This window comes from Cavia porcellus, unplaced genomic scaffold (genome assembly GCF_034190915.1).
Source record: "Cavia porcellus strain 051 isolate PalLab524CR breed Dunkin Hartley unplaced genomic scaffold, mCavPor4.1 scaffold_22, whole genome shotgun sequence".
NCBI lineage: Eukaryota > Metazoa > Chordata > Mammalia > Rodentia > Caviidae > Cavia > Cavia porcellus.
Genome location: NW_026947505.1, coordinates 44,885,186 through 44,903,690, shown reverse-complemented (window position 1 = coordinate 44,903,690; position 18,505 = coordinate 44,885,186). Strand labels below are relative to the sequence as shown.

General features: G+C 42.7%; 1 protein-coding gene across 2 annotated transcripts in view; it reads left to right on the top strand.

Moving 5' to 3' along the window:
- Positions 1 to 7,858, top strand: part of Tfap2b (transcription factor AP-2 beta) — a 28,290-nt gene extending 20,432 nt beyond the window's left edge. Inside the window, exons 6-9 of one of the 2 annotated variants that reach the window (XM_063233117.1) lie at positions 512 to 653; positions 3,460 to 3,719; positions 4,723 to 4,785; positions 5,951 to 7,858. In XM_063233117.1, coding sequence (XP_063089187.1) covers positions 512 to 653; positions 3,460 to 3,719; positions 4,723 to 4,784 — 464 coding nt within the window. In that variant the 3' untranslated portion in view covers position 4,785; positions 5,951 to 7,858. Of the gene's footprint in view, positions 1 to 511; positions 654 to 3,459; positions 3,720 to 4,722 lie in introns of both variants that reach the window. The other variant, XM_063233118.1, reaches the window with a different exon arrangement.
- Positions 7,859 to 18,505: the final 10,647 nt, after the last annotated feature.

The following is an 18,505-nucleotide window of genomic DNA, read 5'->3' as shown; positions in this document are numbered from 1 at the left end:
ATTCCATACACAATTTACATATTTATAAATATCTGTGGACATTAGTTAAATGGATTTGCTTATATGTGTTAGTTATTAATAGGAGATTTTTCCTAATACAATTATAGAGAGAAAGTAGTGACTTTTAGATTTTATTTAAAGCAGCTTTAACCCATGCTTTAAAAAGAAGATGGTATCTGGGTTGCCAAATGTCTAGGTTCAGTTGTAAGTAGGTTCTGGAATCTATTTGTCCCACCTTTCCCATTGTAGAAAACTTCATAGCTAGCTATTCCTGGGATTGCCTAGGTAGGACTTGGCTCAAGGAGAGGCTGGAAAGAACAGCAGGAGTAAAGTTTGCCTCATGACTTTAATTAAAGATTCATAATCTTCTTTATTGTTAGTATGTGTCTCATGTTTGCCTTTGCCCCCAACACTTGGTTCTGCTGGAAATCCTGACAGAGTTGCTCCAGTATGACTGCTGCCCTGAGATGTTCAGGAGCTGGGTGCTAATTCTTTGCTGCTTTCTTTTCAGGAGAAGCTGTCCACCTAGCTCGAGATTTTGGGTATATTTGTGAAACAGAGTTTCCAGCTAAAGCTGTCTCTGAGTATTTGAATCGGCAGCACACGGATCCTAGTGACCTGCACTCTCGAAAGAATATGTTGCTGGCAACCAAGTGAGTATCTCAAGTCCTAGGTCTCTATCCCTGGTTCCCATCCTGCTGGGCCACCCACTGGAGAGAAGGTGGAAGATGGGTGGATTGAAGCAGTGCAGAATCCTCTGTGAGAAAGAGAGATGTTCCTTTTTGTGGTTTGCTAGTAGCGTGCAGCCAGTGTAGCCAGGACTAGGAAGCCACCCAGATTTCCTCCAGGATGCAGAATCCATGGGCTATATGCCTATCTGTCCTCCTTTGCCACCTCTGGCTTTATTAAACTGAATGAAGACTTTTTATAGCTCTTTTCTACAATCCCAGGGAAGTTGGGCAGACCTTTGACAAGCTGGTCCTCAGAAAAGGACCAGCCTGGAAGGTGTGTATTACTGCCTGGGTTTCACATCTGTCTCCCTACCATCTCTATACAGTCAGGTGTGCTTGCCCAGGTGTCTATGTGTCACCCACCTGCACCCATCTTTACCCACAGCTCTAATTAGTCAGTTTCCAACGTTGCTGTTTGTCATCTTCCATAGACTCATAAAATTTACTGCAACTCCAGAGGGGAAAATAGTAAATCTCTGGCTAAATTTAGGTCTAGAGCTCATTTGAACTTTTACAGTGGGTTTTCTATTTATTTGATTTACTCCTGTCTTTGGCTTGGGTGTCATATTGTTGGTGTTTTATGGCCGGCTCAGGCCTGCAGTGGGCGGCACGGCGTGCACCCGCACGTTTCTCTTGCGGGCTGGGCCTAAACAGGGGCTCTCATTTATTTAGTGCTCCAGGACGCGGTTTGTTCGTTTGACAGCGTAATTTAAAGAAATATATGGAAGGCTGAAAAATCATTTGCTCAAATTTGTCCAGATGTTTTTGAGACGTGATTGGAATTTGATTGCCCCTTTCCGCAGGGTCAAAAAATATTAATGTCCCAGAACTTTAATTGCTTACAGACTCTGGTTTGGGCTTTGAAGATTTAAAATGTTTGACTCTAAGCATTTGTTCTTCTCACTACAGAATTTCCTTTTTGGCACTTTGGTAATGAGTACAAACTTAAGGAAAGAGTTTAACCATCTTTCCCAGTGATCAAAACCTGGCACCTACCCATTTTTATGGCTTCCCTCTGATGTACCACTAGTAATACAACAGATCTTTGTCAGTAGCTTGCTCTCTGACCCGCTGCCTTGGTGTCTGGGATTGGGAGACCTGTTGTGCCTTATAAAGGAGGAAGGATACTTTAGGGGAAAATAAAAATAAAACCAAAGTGTGTAAGTCAGATAATAGGATTCTGCAAAAGCCTCTGTAGTTCCCTAAGGATGCTCCTGACTACCTGAGTCTTGCTTTTCTTAAGCCAGTACTTTGCAATTTGGGAGTAGCAGAGTCATCTAGGGAGCTTTCTTAAGACCTTTATGCACAGACCTCTCCCCTAACCCTCTGAATTGAAATTGATGGGGGTCAGGGTTTGGGAGTGTATCTCTGAGCCCTCATTGGTGATTCTGAGGTGGCTCCTGATGAAGAACTGTCCCACTGAGGTCAGAACAGCTGCTTGCTTCTTCCTAGTTATATGGAACATTTTGAATGGAGACAGGAAACAGGAGAAAGAGAGTTAATGTTCTCTACCCACCCACCAGTCTTACAAGCAACAATCCTACTGCTGCTGCTAGGGGTAAGGGAAGAGGCATTCCTCATTTGTTTACCCTGGCCAAAGCAGGCCCACCTGGGGAAAGGGCACCCCAGAGTCCTTCAAGCACTGTAACCAGCCCTGCTTACCTGTTGGCCAGACCAAGTGTTGCCAAGTCTCTTAGGCTGTTTCATGGGTGTCTACTCAAGAGCTGCACTGCCCTGGATTTGCTTCTTTTAGAATCTTCAGATGCCCAGGCCAGGTGGAAGCAAGCAGACAGAAGTCTGGCAATCCGTGAGATGCTGTGGCCTTTGGGGTGCCAGCAGAACTGAACCATTTGACAGGCAGGGTTAAAGCCCTCCATTCATTTCTTATATTAAAAATTTGTCAAATAAGCTCAATCCAGAGTTAGGCACACAGGATTTCTTAGGCTGGATCTCTCTAAATTGTAGGGGCCTTGCAGAAATTAAAACCTTCAACAAATAAAAATCTGGTCTCCCTAGTGTCTTAAAAGTTTACCTTTAGATTTTAGTTAAACTATATGAGAATCTTTTCAGATTTTTATTAGTCCATGTTTGCAAAATAGAGAGTGGAGCAATTTTTTTTTCTTAAGAAAGAAGAAAATCTTTCTCTTTCCACATACTGCAGGTAAACAGGTTTTTGCTTTGAATGGAATCAGCATTCTGTCCTAGAATAAACAGTTTCTTGCCTTGGGCCATGCAAGGCTCCAGCAATCTGCTTCAGTGCCAGGGACAGGCTTGTGGCCCAGGGCCTAAATCTTTCAGGGCTTTTTGTGTCTGATCACCAAGAAGCAGGAGAGGCAGCACAGAGGAGGGGAAAAGGACTCAAAGGAATGCCAGGTAGGTGCTCACAATTGTAGAATATTTGAAATCAAAAGCGAAAGCCTAGTGAATTTCCCAGAGCAGAACCTATGTGGTCTTGCAATGGAAAGACTGAAAGAAAAAAATTAAAAAAAAATAAAAAGGCAGAGTTTGGGATTGGAAGGGGCACCTTCTACCCCACCCCCACTTTCCTTCCAGTCCCAGCTGCTCTGCAAGGGAGTGAGCTAGGAAAGGCAAGGAAACAGAGCGGAATCGCCTACATTAGCCGCCCTCTGCAGCAACCGGGCGCCTCTGGGCTTGTTTCAGAGTCTCCTTACTAATGCCAATGACAACGATGCACAGTGATTTTCTGTTCTTCCCCACACCATCGCAGGCAACTTTGTAAAGAATTTACGGATCTGCTGGCTCAGGACCGGACACCCATCGGGAACAGCCGGCCCAGTCCCATCCTGGAGCCGGGGATCCAGAGCTGCCTCACGCACTTCAGCCTCATCACGCACGGCTTTGGCGCCCCAGCCATTTGCGCGGCGCTCACGGCCCTGCAGAACTATCTCACCGAGGCGCTCAAAGGCATGGACAAGATGTTCTTGAACAACACCACCACTAACAGGCACACGTCTGGGGAAGGCCCAGGTAGTAAAACTGGCGACAAGGAGGAGAAACACAGGAAATGAAAAAAAAAAAAAAAAAAAGTTTAAAAAAGAAGGAAAATGTTTTAAATACAAAAGGAAAATAAACAAAAAAATAATTTTAGCTTTAAAATATTGGATTGGCTTTGGAAGAATTATATTAGGTAGAATACACATACAATCACAATTTTAAAAAAGAAAGTTAAATAACTTTTTTAAAAAAAGTCCTGAGGCATACAGCGGAGCAACAATATCGGTTCTCTGTGTCTATTTCAAGATACACTTGGAGACCACCTTCCGGATTTTCCACTTCGGTTCTTTCGAGCTTAGTAATACTGATAATAAAAGAAAACTATGATTTCCCCCTTTGGAAAACAAACATAAGACTAAACATGAGAAAACGCTAACTTATTGGAAGAAAATCGGAGAAACGTTGTCAGTGCTTTGAAAGCTGGTTGACTGAGACACACGAACTTTTAATTTTTAACATTTTTTTAGGAAACTGTCGCAGTCCCCACTCTTCATTATCCTTTTCTATGGTTCCCCTCCTTCCTGATACTGTTCTGGGAATCTCCGGGATGCAAATGAGTATGATTAGCCCTTTGGCTTGGTTTTAGTCCCTTTGGTTCCCCAGCCCAGCCTATGTTTCTAACTCACCGTGCCTATTTCCTTGGCGGTTTGCAAAGTAGGGAGGGTCTGCTGGGTGGGGGCACAGTTTTGGGTGCCATTGGCTGGGCAAAGGCTCCTTTGGCTGCGGAAAATCCGGACCAGTAACCTGATTCAGACTCATCATCCATTCTTTTCCGAAATGTTATTAGTTATCAGCCTTGCCAGCATCTGCATACAGAGAATCTTGCATTTGTTACAAAATTTGTGTCATCCACCGGTTTTAAGAACTATAGTAAAAACCAAACCAAACCAAAACGAAACACAGTATGAATATGTTGATTAGTATGTAGTCCCTTTGGAGGGGTATGTACTATTTCATTCTCTTCTGTTTTCCAAAGCTCTGCCCGCATGGTTTATGAGCTTCTTCAAAGAGGACTTGGGCTTTCTACACAATCTATAAGGTACTGAGAAAAAAAAAAATCCAATCCTTTTAAAATCAAAGCTTGTGTGTCAGAATTCTGCAGGTGCACTTCTTTAAAGAAGCTCAAAGGGAATAATAGAGAAAGTGGCCAATGTGATGGAAGCAGCTTTGAGTCTACTTGCTAACATCGTTAACGTCAGAATCCCAGTGGGGATAGGGCCATGAAAAGTGAATTTTAGGGGAAAAGAGTAGGAGTTCTTGGAACCCCATATTCTAACAGTATTGTTCTCACTTAAAATAGATTCAATTTCCCCAGGCTCTTTGTTGATTGCTGTTTTAATAGGGGGCAGCTTTTCTAGTGAGGTGGGGAAAAGGGTGACACAAACTGATGCTTCTACAACTGCTTTATTGCAAGATGCTTTATGAACGAGCCACTTTCCCTGCCCAGATGTGCACTTGTTTTGGCGTATAATGATAAAATAACGCATAGTCAAAGGCAAAAAATGTAGTTCAGCTTTGAATTTTACCATTGTGATTATTCCCAGTGGATAAAGTTTTGTGCATCTAATATTTCTCACTTCTGGTAGCCCAGATCCTTTCTGGGGCTCCATCTTAGTGTTATCATGAAATAAAATCTGGATTCCGTTGTCAAAGGTTCCCAAGAGCAGTGAGAAATCCCCTGAGGTAGCGCTGGTGAGACAGGTCTCTAAATTTAGTGCAGGTAAGCACCTCTTTAAAAAAAATATGCAAGATCTCTGCAACATACCTTGCTGACTATTCAGTTGTTCTGCAGAATTTATGGACAGGACCAATTTACATCGCCTGGTCTCTCATTTTTGCACCTCCCCCATTCTGCCCTGGGGTGAAGGGGAGGGTTGGGTTTTAGGAACCTGCTGAGAGCTCTGCTGGGGGCGGGGAGGAGGGGAGTGGTTGTTAGAGATCCGGTTTCAGGTGACTACAGGGCCCAAATAAAGCTCCTCTTCTACCTTTAGCTCCTCAGGCCTGTGGGTGTGCAGGGCACAGCCCTAGACGTGTTCAGAAGAGTGCAAAGGCCGGGATCAAGACATGGATAGTGTAGCCCTTGTCTCTGCCCAGTTGAGAAGCCCACACCTGGTCCGAGAGCCTGGACGCTTGCGTTAGATGAGTTCGGATTACAGAGGGCCAGGAAGAACCACACTGAAAACCATCGTCTCCTTTCCTTGCAGGGCAACGCGTCCCACGCGTGTGACCTGCGAGAGACGCGATGGACGCGCCTTGCTCTTACTGTGCAGGTCCTGAGAGCTGTGGGCCACTCGCGCCCAGTCATGTTGAGGACATAGAATCAGCCACTGCAGGGGCCGCCGGTCGCATGGGCCCTTCGCGCTCTCGGTCTCACCCTAAAGGCTAAGGTCAACCGAGAAAGCCCCGTGCTCCAGTAGGTAAAGGGGCGGCGCCCCGAGGGCTGCAGGCGGGAGGGGTCCGAGGGCTGTGCTCGCCCTTTGCTCCCCTCGGTCACTCCGAGCGCCTGCTCCCACGGGAAGAGTGGCCTAGAAATGCCCAAGGAATCAGAAACTTTCCCCTTGTCCTCTCGGTCAGGATGGAAATTGTCTCCAAGCTCGTGCTCCTTGGAGGGAGATGGATAAGAGTGGTCCTAGCTGGCCATGCAGACTCCCTTCTTGCCCCGTCCTCCTCCTGGCGGTAATCTAGTCCCAGCCGGTGTGCGCCTCCTCACCTTGCAGCCAGCTGCGCACAGTGGCCCTCTGCCCTCCCCTTCCTCCTTTACTCCTCCGAGTGGGATTCCCCACCCTCCTGCTTTCCGTCTGCTAGGACCACTACGTTTATCTGATAATTGAGTTATTAAAAGGTTTGGTTTCCTTGGGCTTATAAATCAATAAACAGTAGGATTAACACAAGAGTTGCCTTTTAAGTCAAGGAAAATGTTTAAGGCAAGACCCTTTGAGCTTTGTTTTCAAACCAAACAGGTGAGTTGCGCTCGCTCTTGCCCCACCCTGCCAGACGTTTTAACCCCGCCGGCTGCCTCCTCCCAAAGGCCTGGTCCCAAGCCAAATAGGGTCTCAGGATAGAAGGAAGGAGTCTAACCCTGCCAGCGCTACACGCGCCTTTGCCACTCTGCAAGTTCTTCTGGCGGTTCCAATCCTCTCCAGGCCACTGGCTATCCAGTTCTGTGTACAGCTACAGAGAAGATCTCAAGGGAAAGGCCATAGGATGTCCTGGGTGAGCTTTCTGTCTGGAAGGGATCTTTCACTTCTCCCCTCTCCACGTGGGAAGTAACTTTCTTCCCTCTTCCGAATTATCTGGCGGTTTCTTTCCTTTTTCCTGGCCTCACATCCTTAGCTTTCTCCACCCCCACCTAAAGAATGGCAGAGGCTTTCAAAGACTTGACTTTTGTTTTCTTTGGCCAAGGAAACCACTCTTTTTCTCAAGTAATTATTTCATATCCTATGAAAACTTTGGTCCAATGGAAAACCTGAAACTCTGAATTTATGTACACAGTGTCGCTCCAGTACAACGCATTCCTAGTTAGAGTGTTCATAGAAAATTCGTCATCGCATCTGACATCCTGTCCTTGCAATATGTTATGTGGAAAGGAAACGATAACCCTAAACCATCTGATGTTGCCTCAACAGCCCAAAAGTGTTCTCCCTCCTTTGATGATGTATATTAAATCATTGACATAAAAAGAGAAATATTGAAATTAGTTTTTTTTTTTAATGGAATGAACTCCATCCTTCTTAAAATTCCAAAATCTACTCCTCTTTTGGGTTGATCTCTAATTCACTAACATTGCTTTTGCCACACAATGGAGAAATATCAGTCTATTGTCTCTTCATGAGAAGAGCTCTGTAGGCTATCCATGTTAAGTTTGTATATATTTATTTATGCTTAATTTAAAGGGAATGTGTAAATATGGCGAGCAAGTAGTTTGGGATTATTTATCTGTGAATCTATACCTCTGTGAATGGGTGGTTAAAAATAAAACCGCTTGACCCTAGGTAGAATCCTATCTGAATTTTTCTGTTCTTTATAGACAAGCTGTTATGGTATTGGGTAGAAATTGGTTTATTGTCCAGTGTTGATCTGATTTACATAAATAAAAAGATTGTTGTGTTTTTGTTGTGTTTCCATATTCACTTTCTTAAATATGGATATAGTTGAACTGTATAGATAGAAAAGACACATAGCAAGAGGTTTTTTTCCTTTTACCCCCTCACTGAAGCATACTGTGTTTTTTTTCTTATAGCAGAAATACAATAAATTTTGTTTATCAGACAAAGGAGCACTTGTTTTCCTAGAAGTGCTTTTTTATTTTTTTTTAAATTACAAGTCTTGTCTCCTATGCCTACACAGATTTGTAATGAAAGTTCACGTTAACTGCATCTTTTGGTTTCTTTTGCCCTTTGATGAGAACTCTAATTTACTTCCAGGTAACTAAAGGGTTCTGGGTCCAAATCAAATATGATGGACCTTGTCCTCTTACTGCTGATGTTGTGAGAAACACTGATAAGGTGTTTCTAGAAGCAGATGGTGTAGGAAAGGAATCTACAGGATTGGCCTGGGGTCCTGCACTTTACTACCTGGGATTTGGATAAGTTAACTAGACCTTCAGGAATGAATCTGACCCCGACTTTATCAGTAATACAAGACATTTCACAAATAAGTGAGGGATATTCCCTTGATCAGGAAGATAAATAAGTTGCATAACTCCGCTTTCTTTTCTTTCTTTCTTTCTTTCTTTCTTTCTTTCTTTCTTTCTTTCTTTCTTTCAAGACAGGGTCTCACTATGCAGTTCAAGATGGCCTTGAGCTCCCTTTGTAGCCAGGCTGCCTTGGAACTTGCAAAGATCCTCTTGCCTCAGCCTCCTGAGTGCCAGGATTACAGGCCTGTGCCAGCACACCCAGCTAGTTGCATATATTTTAAAAAGCTCTTATTTTAGGCTGAAAGGCAGCTTAGAGAAGTCAAGTTTTATTTGGGTTAATGGGCTTCACCCTGTCCCTGATAAACCGTGGTGCCTAAACACCTCAATCTGTACTTTACTCCAAGAATAGGGTATCTTTTCTAAGACCAGGAAAGCAAAGTCATCTATGATGTTTTATAATTTGGACAAGTCATTTCTTCTTTTGATCCTCACGGCATTCATCTGTCAAAGATACACCTCTGAATCGTTGCTCCCTTCACCAACACTAACAAGTTTACTTATAAAAACAGAATCAGCAGCATACATCCATATTTAAATACAATAAAAATACATCTTGATGATCTGATTACCTGAAAGTGCTTAGAGTACAGCTGGTGCTCAGTTAATTACATTATGTGCCCTATATACATTTTCTGGTTTTCAGGTCAATTTTTTCCATTTGGACTTATCAGTAAAGACAGAAGGACCAAAAAGCTTTTTTATGTGAGATTTCCCCCTTCTATTCTTATTAATTTAAAAAGGGAAGGTATCATGGCTAGAATTATAAAGAATGAAGTCAAAGGAAAGCAAAACAAAAAAGAATTAGAAAAACAGTGGCAAGGACAGGAAAAAAAAAAAAAACCCAAAGGGAGTGTGATTATGTCTGAGTCAGTTGGCATAAAGGAAATATGTACTATGTATGCCTTAGTTTTTGGCTCAGTTGTATTACACTGCGTTTCCTTTCCATTTGTTTTGCAGGGTGTAGGTTTGGTTATCACTGGAACTATACACAGGTAGTTGTGGGTGATTTCCATATCCTTTGCAAGTTTTCGTACAGACCATTAACACCACTCCTGGACAGAGACAAGTAATGTATTATTTCACTGGTAAACTCCAGGCACCAGGCATCCCTCACCATCATTTGGCAAGAAGGTAAGGCAATCACCTTCACCACATAAAACCCGAGGTCCTCAAGGAGCTAAACTGTGGAGGGAAAAATTGTAGAAAAGACCTGAAGAAGAATGGAAGAGGAATCAAAAAGGGTCTGGATATCCTTGCCCAGCAAAAGGTCGCTGGATGCTGGTCACAGCTCTCCAGCCCTGTTGTCACGGCCTTGTAAGGCGTTAACATGATAGAGTGACCAGCCAGCAACCAGCTTGGACCCGCTGATGGAGCTGCCCCTGCCCACCAGCTGATTGCCTGACTAGGTGTTAGTTTTACAGTGCCCCAGAAGCCCCCTCACAGCCCAGGATGGCTTGACTAAAAATAATGCTGAGAAGAAGACAAGATTTTTTTTTAAAGGAGGCCACATTCTTTTTTTTTCATTTGCAAGCCACAGCTCCATGGGGCCCTCAGAAGTAGGAACCATCAGAGAGCTGCTGGCCTTATAGGAGTGGCCCTTCTTGAGGGCACCTAAGGTTCACAGAGCGAGCTGCCTTCCTGGCTTCAGCTTTCTGGGAGGTTATATGTCATGTTGAAGTCTCAGAAATTAAACGTGCAGCTCACAAGTCCATTAATTTTAGCTTTCCATTAATGTATTTATAAGTGAGCCAGCGTTGACTCTATAAATACAGTCCTATAAAATTGAATTCTTTCCCATAAATCTTCCAAGTTTGTTTATTTACATATATTCCCTGGCCCTCTAAGGATCCTCAAGTAAACTTGGGGAAGACTCTGGTGGACCCTCCCCATGACAAAGTGTTTTCACTCCTTCCCTCCCGCCCCAAGGAAAGACTTCGCGAAGGGGGAGGGATGGGATAAGAAAAGGAAGGTGAAAACACATTTTTCCTTCTGGATTTTGTTTCCTTGTTTCTCTCCCAAACTCGCACTCTTCATATTCCCCATCACAAGCCGCGCGTTGATTTATATCGTCATAAACATCATTCTCGAGACTGCAGCTTCTCTCATAGCTTGGGGTGAGCTCCTTTTTCACTTCTCTGGCAGTCAGTGCTTTCGAGTCAAGCCTCATAAATAAGCCCACGGGTTTCCCCGCGACAGAATCAGTCAAACGCCTTTCCCGTCCCGTCGCGGGTCTGGGCTCCTCCAGGCCTCTTCCCAAGGTCATAATTCGCGCAAGCCCGCTGGCTTTTCCCGTGGTTTCCAGGACGCGGCCTCCACAGCAAGCAGGAGGCTCGGAAAGCGCGCAGGGATGTCCCCCAGGGCGGCGTCCGCCGCGCCCGCTCTCAGGCCGCACGCGCAGCCCCGCGCGGCGCCCACCGCCCGCACCCAGGCGCGCGCCGCGGTTGCCGGGCAGCGGGTCGGGAGCGCGCACGCGCCGACGCCCACGCACGCGCACTTGCGCACCAGCCTCGGCGCCCAGGGCTCAACCCGACCCTTCGCCTCTGCCCCGGCGCCTGCGCCCCGCCGGGGCTTGTGCTGAGCGCGCTAGGGGAGAGGGCGCTGGATTCGCAAATGACTCAAAGTGGGCAGCCTTTTTTTCCCCTTTTTGTTTTATTTTCTAAGAAGTTTATGCTTAGGTCGAGCGAGTAGTGTTCTCGCACAAGTTCAGCTCGTTTCACGCAGGTCACAGGCTAGCAAGGTCAGGGGGCTGTTTTTCGCCCACTCGTTCAAAACCTGTTGGCTTCTGCCCACTCTACTTTACTTTTTCTGGGCAGAGCTGCAGCCTTCTGGAGATGATTCAGGCCAGAGCCGGAGAGGCTTCTGCATAAAAACGCTCTTTGAATGTTTTGAAAAGCCCCATAATGGCCAGTAGACTTATCAAAGCGTGACTTGCCAGGCCTCATGAAGGGCAGCTCTGGCAGTCATCTGCAACTCGACCAGTTAACGTCCCAGCCGTGCCGGTTCCCCAAGATATTAGCAAATGTTTCAAGGATGTGGCTGTCAGATGTCATTAGCCTTTGCATGTTCACCGAGCCGAGCCGTTTATTTAACTGGGAGGAGGGCATGGCCTTGATATATGTAGAATAAGCGGTGGTGGGTGGGTGTAAGGCTTGTCTCCTTCAACAACCAAATGTCCAAAGTTATGCCAACATTTATCAAAGGGCGGATGCAGAGAAACTGGGACCTGAGCAGTGGGGTCCAGAGGCTTGGGAAGAGGAGCTTCTGTGTAAATGAGACTGCAGTCAGTGCAAACCTCCCAAATCTGCTGGTCTATGATGGAGACTGGCATGGCCAATCCAGCCAGAGCAGTGAGCCTCGACACTCACCGTGTGAACCTGGAGGTCCTGATGTAGAAGCTGACATTTAGATCTTCAAAAAAGGTCAGGGAGTCTGATTTCGGAGAAGAGGATGGCTGTTCACTTGGACAAAGAATGAGACCGGTAAATCCAGTTTGTGGGGAGATAGGGACTTTAGGTAGTTTCTACTACCGCGAAAAAGGACAGGTAAGGGCAGTGCAAAGTGTCTGGGAAAATCCAAGCCAGTACAAAGAAAATAAACATCAAGCCTAATCAAACCGTAGTGCTCTACTGGCTAGGCCTCATCACCCCCACCTATGCCAGTGCTAACTTTCAAGATCAAAGATCAATCTTAGACCTGGATGAATTTTGTGTAAGTATACCATTCCTGATAAATGATTTCGCCAAGTGACTAGGTGAGAGAACTTTTGAGATTGTAGTCAGGATTGTTTACTGCTCCAGCAGCACATACCCAGTATCATGATATGGAAACTCCAATGTCCAGACTAAACCACAACCTGCCACAGCAGAGTAATGCTTACCAATGTGAATTTTCTTTGCTGAGAAGGTCTGACGTGTTAAGGAGGAAAAATCTTTTTATTTTTATTTTTTATTACCATAAGCATGAACTTTACCATCATAGTGGAACCATTAAGTGATTTATTCACTTTTTTTTTTTTTTTTTGTACCAGAGATTGAACTCATGACCTCGCACTTGCCAGGCAAGTGCTTGTGCCACTGAGCTAAATCTCCAGCCCTGATTTATTCACTTTTATATTCAATCTAAATATTTTTTCTTCTACAATGATAAGGGCCAGTCAAGACCATGGGGCCAAGCTGACCTGGGTCCCTGTGACCTTTCCCCACACTCTTTAATTCTCAGTAGTGAACATCTGTGTTTGGTGACTAGTGTCTGAAAATAATAAAGACAATTAGATCATTTTAATATTGTTTTTTTTTTCTTGAAAGAGGGATTGCATGCCAGTGCAGAGAGGTTAAAACTTTGTTGATGAGACTGCGTCGTAGGAAGACAGAGGAATAACATTCACTGAGTGTTGCCACTTCCCAAGCCCTAAGGAATGCAGTGGAATTATGTACACATACTCTATAGGTAACTGCTATTGCTCTTTTCTTCATCTTTATTAGTCCACGGGCACTTAAAAATCACATACATTTGTCACATCTTCAGGAAGAGTGTAAGGTTGTGTCCATCTTTCTCCAGTCTTGTTCTGTGTTTACGTCAAGTGGGGAAGACTGCTAAATTAGGGTTTTGAGTATATTATTACCCTCCTGCCAATTTTATGCAGACCCTTTCTTTCTTTTCCACATAAAATCAAACCAAACCCAAACAAGTGAAGTAAAAAGAAACAACTTCTTCTTTATTGAGAAGTGTTTCTCCTTTCAACCTGTAAAATTTCGAAGTTGACTAATCTTGAGCTCAATTGAAAGGGTCAAAGATCTGAAAGAATAAGATATTCCAGAGATAGCCAATTAGAGAAATTTATGTCCAAAACAAATGTCAAGATAGAAATAACACATTTTCTCAGTACAGGATGTCCTTGTGGCACTCTACAGTGACTTTTTAATGCTCTGAAGCTTATTTCTTGTAGAGGATACATCTCTGATCTTGCAGAGCAAGATTATGTGCATATGCGTGCATCAAACTACATAACAGTGAAAATTCTTGAGAGAAGTTAATATAAGATTTAAAAGTGGCAAAATCTCTTTAGTCTATATCTCTGTCTCTATACTTAGATATTTTGCAGAGTCCCAGTTACAGTGACATCTTTTTTTCTTATGACAAGTTCTTTAGAAAAGTCATGTTATGTGTAATGTTCTAAAATTTGTAGAGGAGAGTTCTAAGAACCAGAGGATGAAACCTTAAGATGAGGAGAGAAATTTTCCATCACCTGACTACTGGGTGACTTTCATGTAGGTCGTCACTCTAATGTTACATAGAAACATGAATTTGCAGTTGAATGGCACTACATTTAATCACATATGTGCACAGGCACACACAGAAGACTGTTTTCACTCATCATTTTTCCTTGATGTTAAACATGTGTTGGGAATTTTGGAACTATGACTTCTCCAGATCATATTTGTGACTTTGTTCTTACACATGCAGTTTGGAAACCTACAAGGTGATAACTAGGTTATTTTTCCTCTCTCCCTTCTTTTGCTGTTAATAACTCTGTCCTTCCTTTCCTCTTCCCCACTGACTCCCCCTCCCCAGCATTCTGTCAAGCAATAGGCTGTAAAATAGTTATCCAGACCAGCAGCCAGGCAAGTGCCATTTGAGAGTAATTTCTGCCCCAAGCATTTAGCCCAGGGCAAAGCAAGCGTGCTCTCTAACTGATCAACCTGGATATTTCATTATTCATTAATTTACTGTTTAACCAAATCCCACTCATTATCAGAGGCAACGCTTGGCAGAGCCCAGCGAACAGTAGCAGTTGGTGTCAGGCGTGGAGAATTGGCCCATTTGATCCTGGGCTGTTTTATTATTCAACACCACTGACTGAGAAAAAGGTCCATGAATAATAAAGAGCCCAAGCGTGTTTGAACTGAGAAGCATGACACAGCCTTACAAAACAGCAGTTAGAAAATTAAAGGCAAGGTGGCCCAGACTTTGCATTTTTTATCGTGGCTGTGGGCACAGACATTTATATCCCTACATTGTTTTCAATGATTTTTTTTTAAGTCCTTAAGACAGAAGCATTTGTTTCAGTAGCACCCTTTCAAAACAGGCCATTGAAGATCTCAGGAGCAAACTTACACAGCAAGAAACAAACATGCCTCCAGATGGGAACTTGAAAACGTCATTTCTAACCTTATAATCACTTAAGTCCTTTGTGGCCCTTCTTGGCTTGGGGGAAAGTGGGGGTGACTTTAATTCTCCTTTGGACCTGCCATCATCTATACCCTGCATTGGTTTAATAATATAATTCATGATGCCAGCTAGATGCTTGTTGTATTCCTTTTTTTTTTTTTTCACCAGGGATCGAACTTACAATCTCTTGCTTGCCAGGCAGGTGCTGTGCTGCTGAGCTAAATCTCCAACTGCATCTATTCCAATTTCCAGACATATAGTGGGGTCTGAGAGCATATGGCTACACAGGACATATAAGAAGGGGTTTACAGATCATGTAGAGTATATTAAATGTATCAGTATCAGAAAAGGACCTATAAAATATAAATGGATGGAGGGAGCAGTTTGCACTCTCCTGTTTACACAGGGAATACTGTAGTGGTCATAAATTCTCCCAGGCTTTGGTTAGGTCTTTAAGTGTGCAGTTGAATTGAATCTATTTGAATATACTTGTTACATCCACTGATGGGGTATTTAAAAGTATGCTGACTTTAGGAATAACCTGTCCTGTTAGTCTGGTCATGTCTTTTTAATCCATTAATTTACGTGATACTTGAATAAGTATGAAGGAAGCTAGCAGTGATATTAGGACCTTTGTAAGTTGGCTTCTACCACCTAGCAACCTGTTTATTTTATGCACACAGAGTTCTACTTAGTGACATACATTTAGACCAGCAGTAGTTGTGCAGTAAAAAGTTTCTGGAGACCAATAAAATTCCTATAGGCTTCTTATTCTCATCACAAGTAATGTGTAAGTTGGATGTGGTGAAGCAGACCTGTGATCCCAGCATTCTGGAGCTGGAGGCAGGAAGACTGCAAGTTGGAGCTCTCAGTCTCAGCAATTTAATGACTTTGGAAGAGTCTATCTCAGAACAAAAAAGTGTAGGGATATAGGTCAGTGCAGAGGTCTTGGATTTATTTCCCAAAGATTATCTATCTATCTATCTATCTATCTATCTATCTATCTATCTATCTATCTATCTATTCATTCTTCACTGTTTATCCAAACAGAACTACCTGGATGCTAAGAGTGACAAAAGTGGTGGTGGTAATTTTTAAAAAATGGTACTAGGAATGAATTCCAAGACCTTTGCACCAAGCAACATCCTTAGTCTTTAAAAATCTCTTTTTTCCCCCATAGGGTCATTGTTTTCCATAGAGTCATTATTAAATTGCTAAATTGCCCAGGCTGGGACAGAACTTGAAGTCCTCATGCCTCAGCCTTCCATAGTGTTGGGATTAGAGGTATACACCACGGCACCTAGTTTCAAGTGATATTTACTTATTTATTTTTGTGGTACTGGACCTTCCACATGCTAGACATCAGCTCTGCCTCTGAGCTACATCTCTGGTCCCACCCCAAGTGATTTTTAATGTTGGCATATATAAGCAAAGATTAGAAACACTAGGGAGCGGCTTAGCTTTTCCTTAGCTCAGAAAATGAAATGTTTTTGCTCAACTTGGATGCTCTCACACAGAGCTATATATATTCTTAGTGCTTTTCTTATTTCTTTCTCTTATTTTGAAACAGGGTTTTTCTGAGTGTCTAAATTGCCCACACTGGGCTTGAAGTGGCTGTCCTCCTGCTGCAGTCTCCCTGAGTGCTGAGATTTCAGGTATGGGCCACCATGCCTGCCTAGAAGTGCTCTCTTCATGTTTCCTTCTTGTCCTCTGCATTGTTCAGCTTTTGAGAGAGTGACATGTCTAACCGTATGCACAGTACTTTGGATACAATTGCATGTGAACTGTAGTTCCAAAGTGCTATTCCACATTGAGTCTTAGGGCCTAGGTTTTAACTTTAGATATTAGCATAATATATTTACACATATTTCAATAGTTTTTTGTGAAGATAACATGAAAATTCTATCTAAGATTGAAGTATTTTGCTTCGGTGATACTGTTGTTTGTATAGTGAGGTGGAATTCATGGTCTTGCAAATGCTAGGTAAGCAGTTTATACCACTGAGGTACACCTTCAGGCCTTGAAATAAATATTTAAAAAACAGATATTGGTATAACAGTTTTGGCATTATTAAGGAGAGGATGGAATTTGTCTGCCCAGCTTGACTAGGGTTGGAATGTCAGGGTTATAAGATAACGACGAAACGGATTCCTTTTCCAAGAAAGTAAACTAAATTGTTTGCTGATCATAAATAAATGTGAAATGGCATAACTAGGAGTGTGAAACCTGACAAAAATAATGCCTGGACTTCTCATATCATGCTAATTCTCATTAAATCATGAAAAAAATACATTCTTGAATACGAACACATACGAAGAATTCCATCAATGAAGGAAATTTAGATAATATGAACTAATTAATCTACTTAAGAGCCACAATTTTTCCCCCTTTTCTTTCAGTCTTGCTTCAGGTTGAGATACTGGATCTTTTCCCCCAGTACAGTGTGATCTAGGACTCTTAAGCCTCTCTGATGCTGCTTTAAATCCTTGGAATTTAGAACTTCAATAGACTGGAAATAGTAGTGAATAAAAAGAACAACATCATTATCCCTGGAGAAGAAGCACTATACTGGAAATTTGGAAGGGGAAAATTAGAACTTTTCTGAGTTTCATGAATTATAGGCATGAACAGAACCAAAAGGTAATATAGAAATTTTCTTTTCTAACGTCTTTCTCTTATGGTATAATTATACTTGTGAACTTTTGCACCTATGATTTTAACACATTAGAGTTGCACAGTAAGAATTAAAAATACTAGTGTGTCCACATTGTTCCATCATCTGATTTATTTGATGTGAAACATTGGGTATTTCTTCAGAAGATCTCCACATACATTTTTGTTTGTTTGTGTTTGTTTTTGAGATACAGAGTATTAAATCCAGGCCTTTGTGAGCTATGTCCCCATTCCCTTTATTTTTTTTTTTTTTAATTTTTGAGAAAGGACGTCCCTAAGTTGCCCAGGCTGGGTTTAAACTTGCAATCCTCTTGTCTTAGCTTACCACAGTTCTGAGATTATAGATATACAGCACTATTACTGGCCCTTACATGATTTTGATTTGCAATTGGGATAATAAAACCTTGTTTCTATTCTCAGAATATTTGTTATGTAATGGGTACTTTGTTATTCTATATTTCTATATAAGTCTGTCTATATGAGACGGGTTCTTAGTCAACCTATGTAAAGCACAAAACTTAATATTTTATGGTTAGTTATAAAATATCTATTAAAAATCTCATGTTTTTACAGGTAGGACTTTTGAAAGCTGCTTGGATCATGGCTCTGTTGTGGACTCATAAATGAATTAATCAACTGGTGAGTTCATAGCTGAATGTACTTTTAGGGAGTCCTGTTGAAGGAGGTAAGTCACATGGAGGTAAGTCATTTTTGTCTATAGATGTTTCCTTCTCTCTGTGTTTCCTGGATGCCATGGGTAAATCAACTTTCTTCTGCCAGTCGCCTCTGCCATGCTGTTGCTGCCTTAGAGCTGGCAGATCATGGACTAAATCCTCTGAAGCCATGAGTCAAATTAAACTTCTCTTCATTTAAATTACTGATGTTAAACAGAGGGTTGTGGCACATACTTATAAACCCAGCTTGGGAGGCTGAGGCAAGAAGATCATTGCAAGTTTGAGACCAGCTTGGGGTACAAAGTGAGCTCAAGGGCTCAAGGCCAGCCTGAAATGCATAGTGAGATCCTGTCTTAAAAAGTAAAAGAAAAATGCAGATGTTGGGTTTTTGTGTCCCAGCAATGGGCAAATGACTAATACAGAAAATTGGTGCCAAGAATAAGGTCATTGCTCTGACTGTACCTGATTCTGGAACTAGCTTGTAAAGGTGGTTTGGAAATGCAGGCTGCAGAAGCCCTAGACTATTATAAGCAGAACTTGATAGGTGA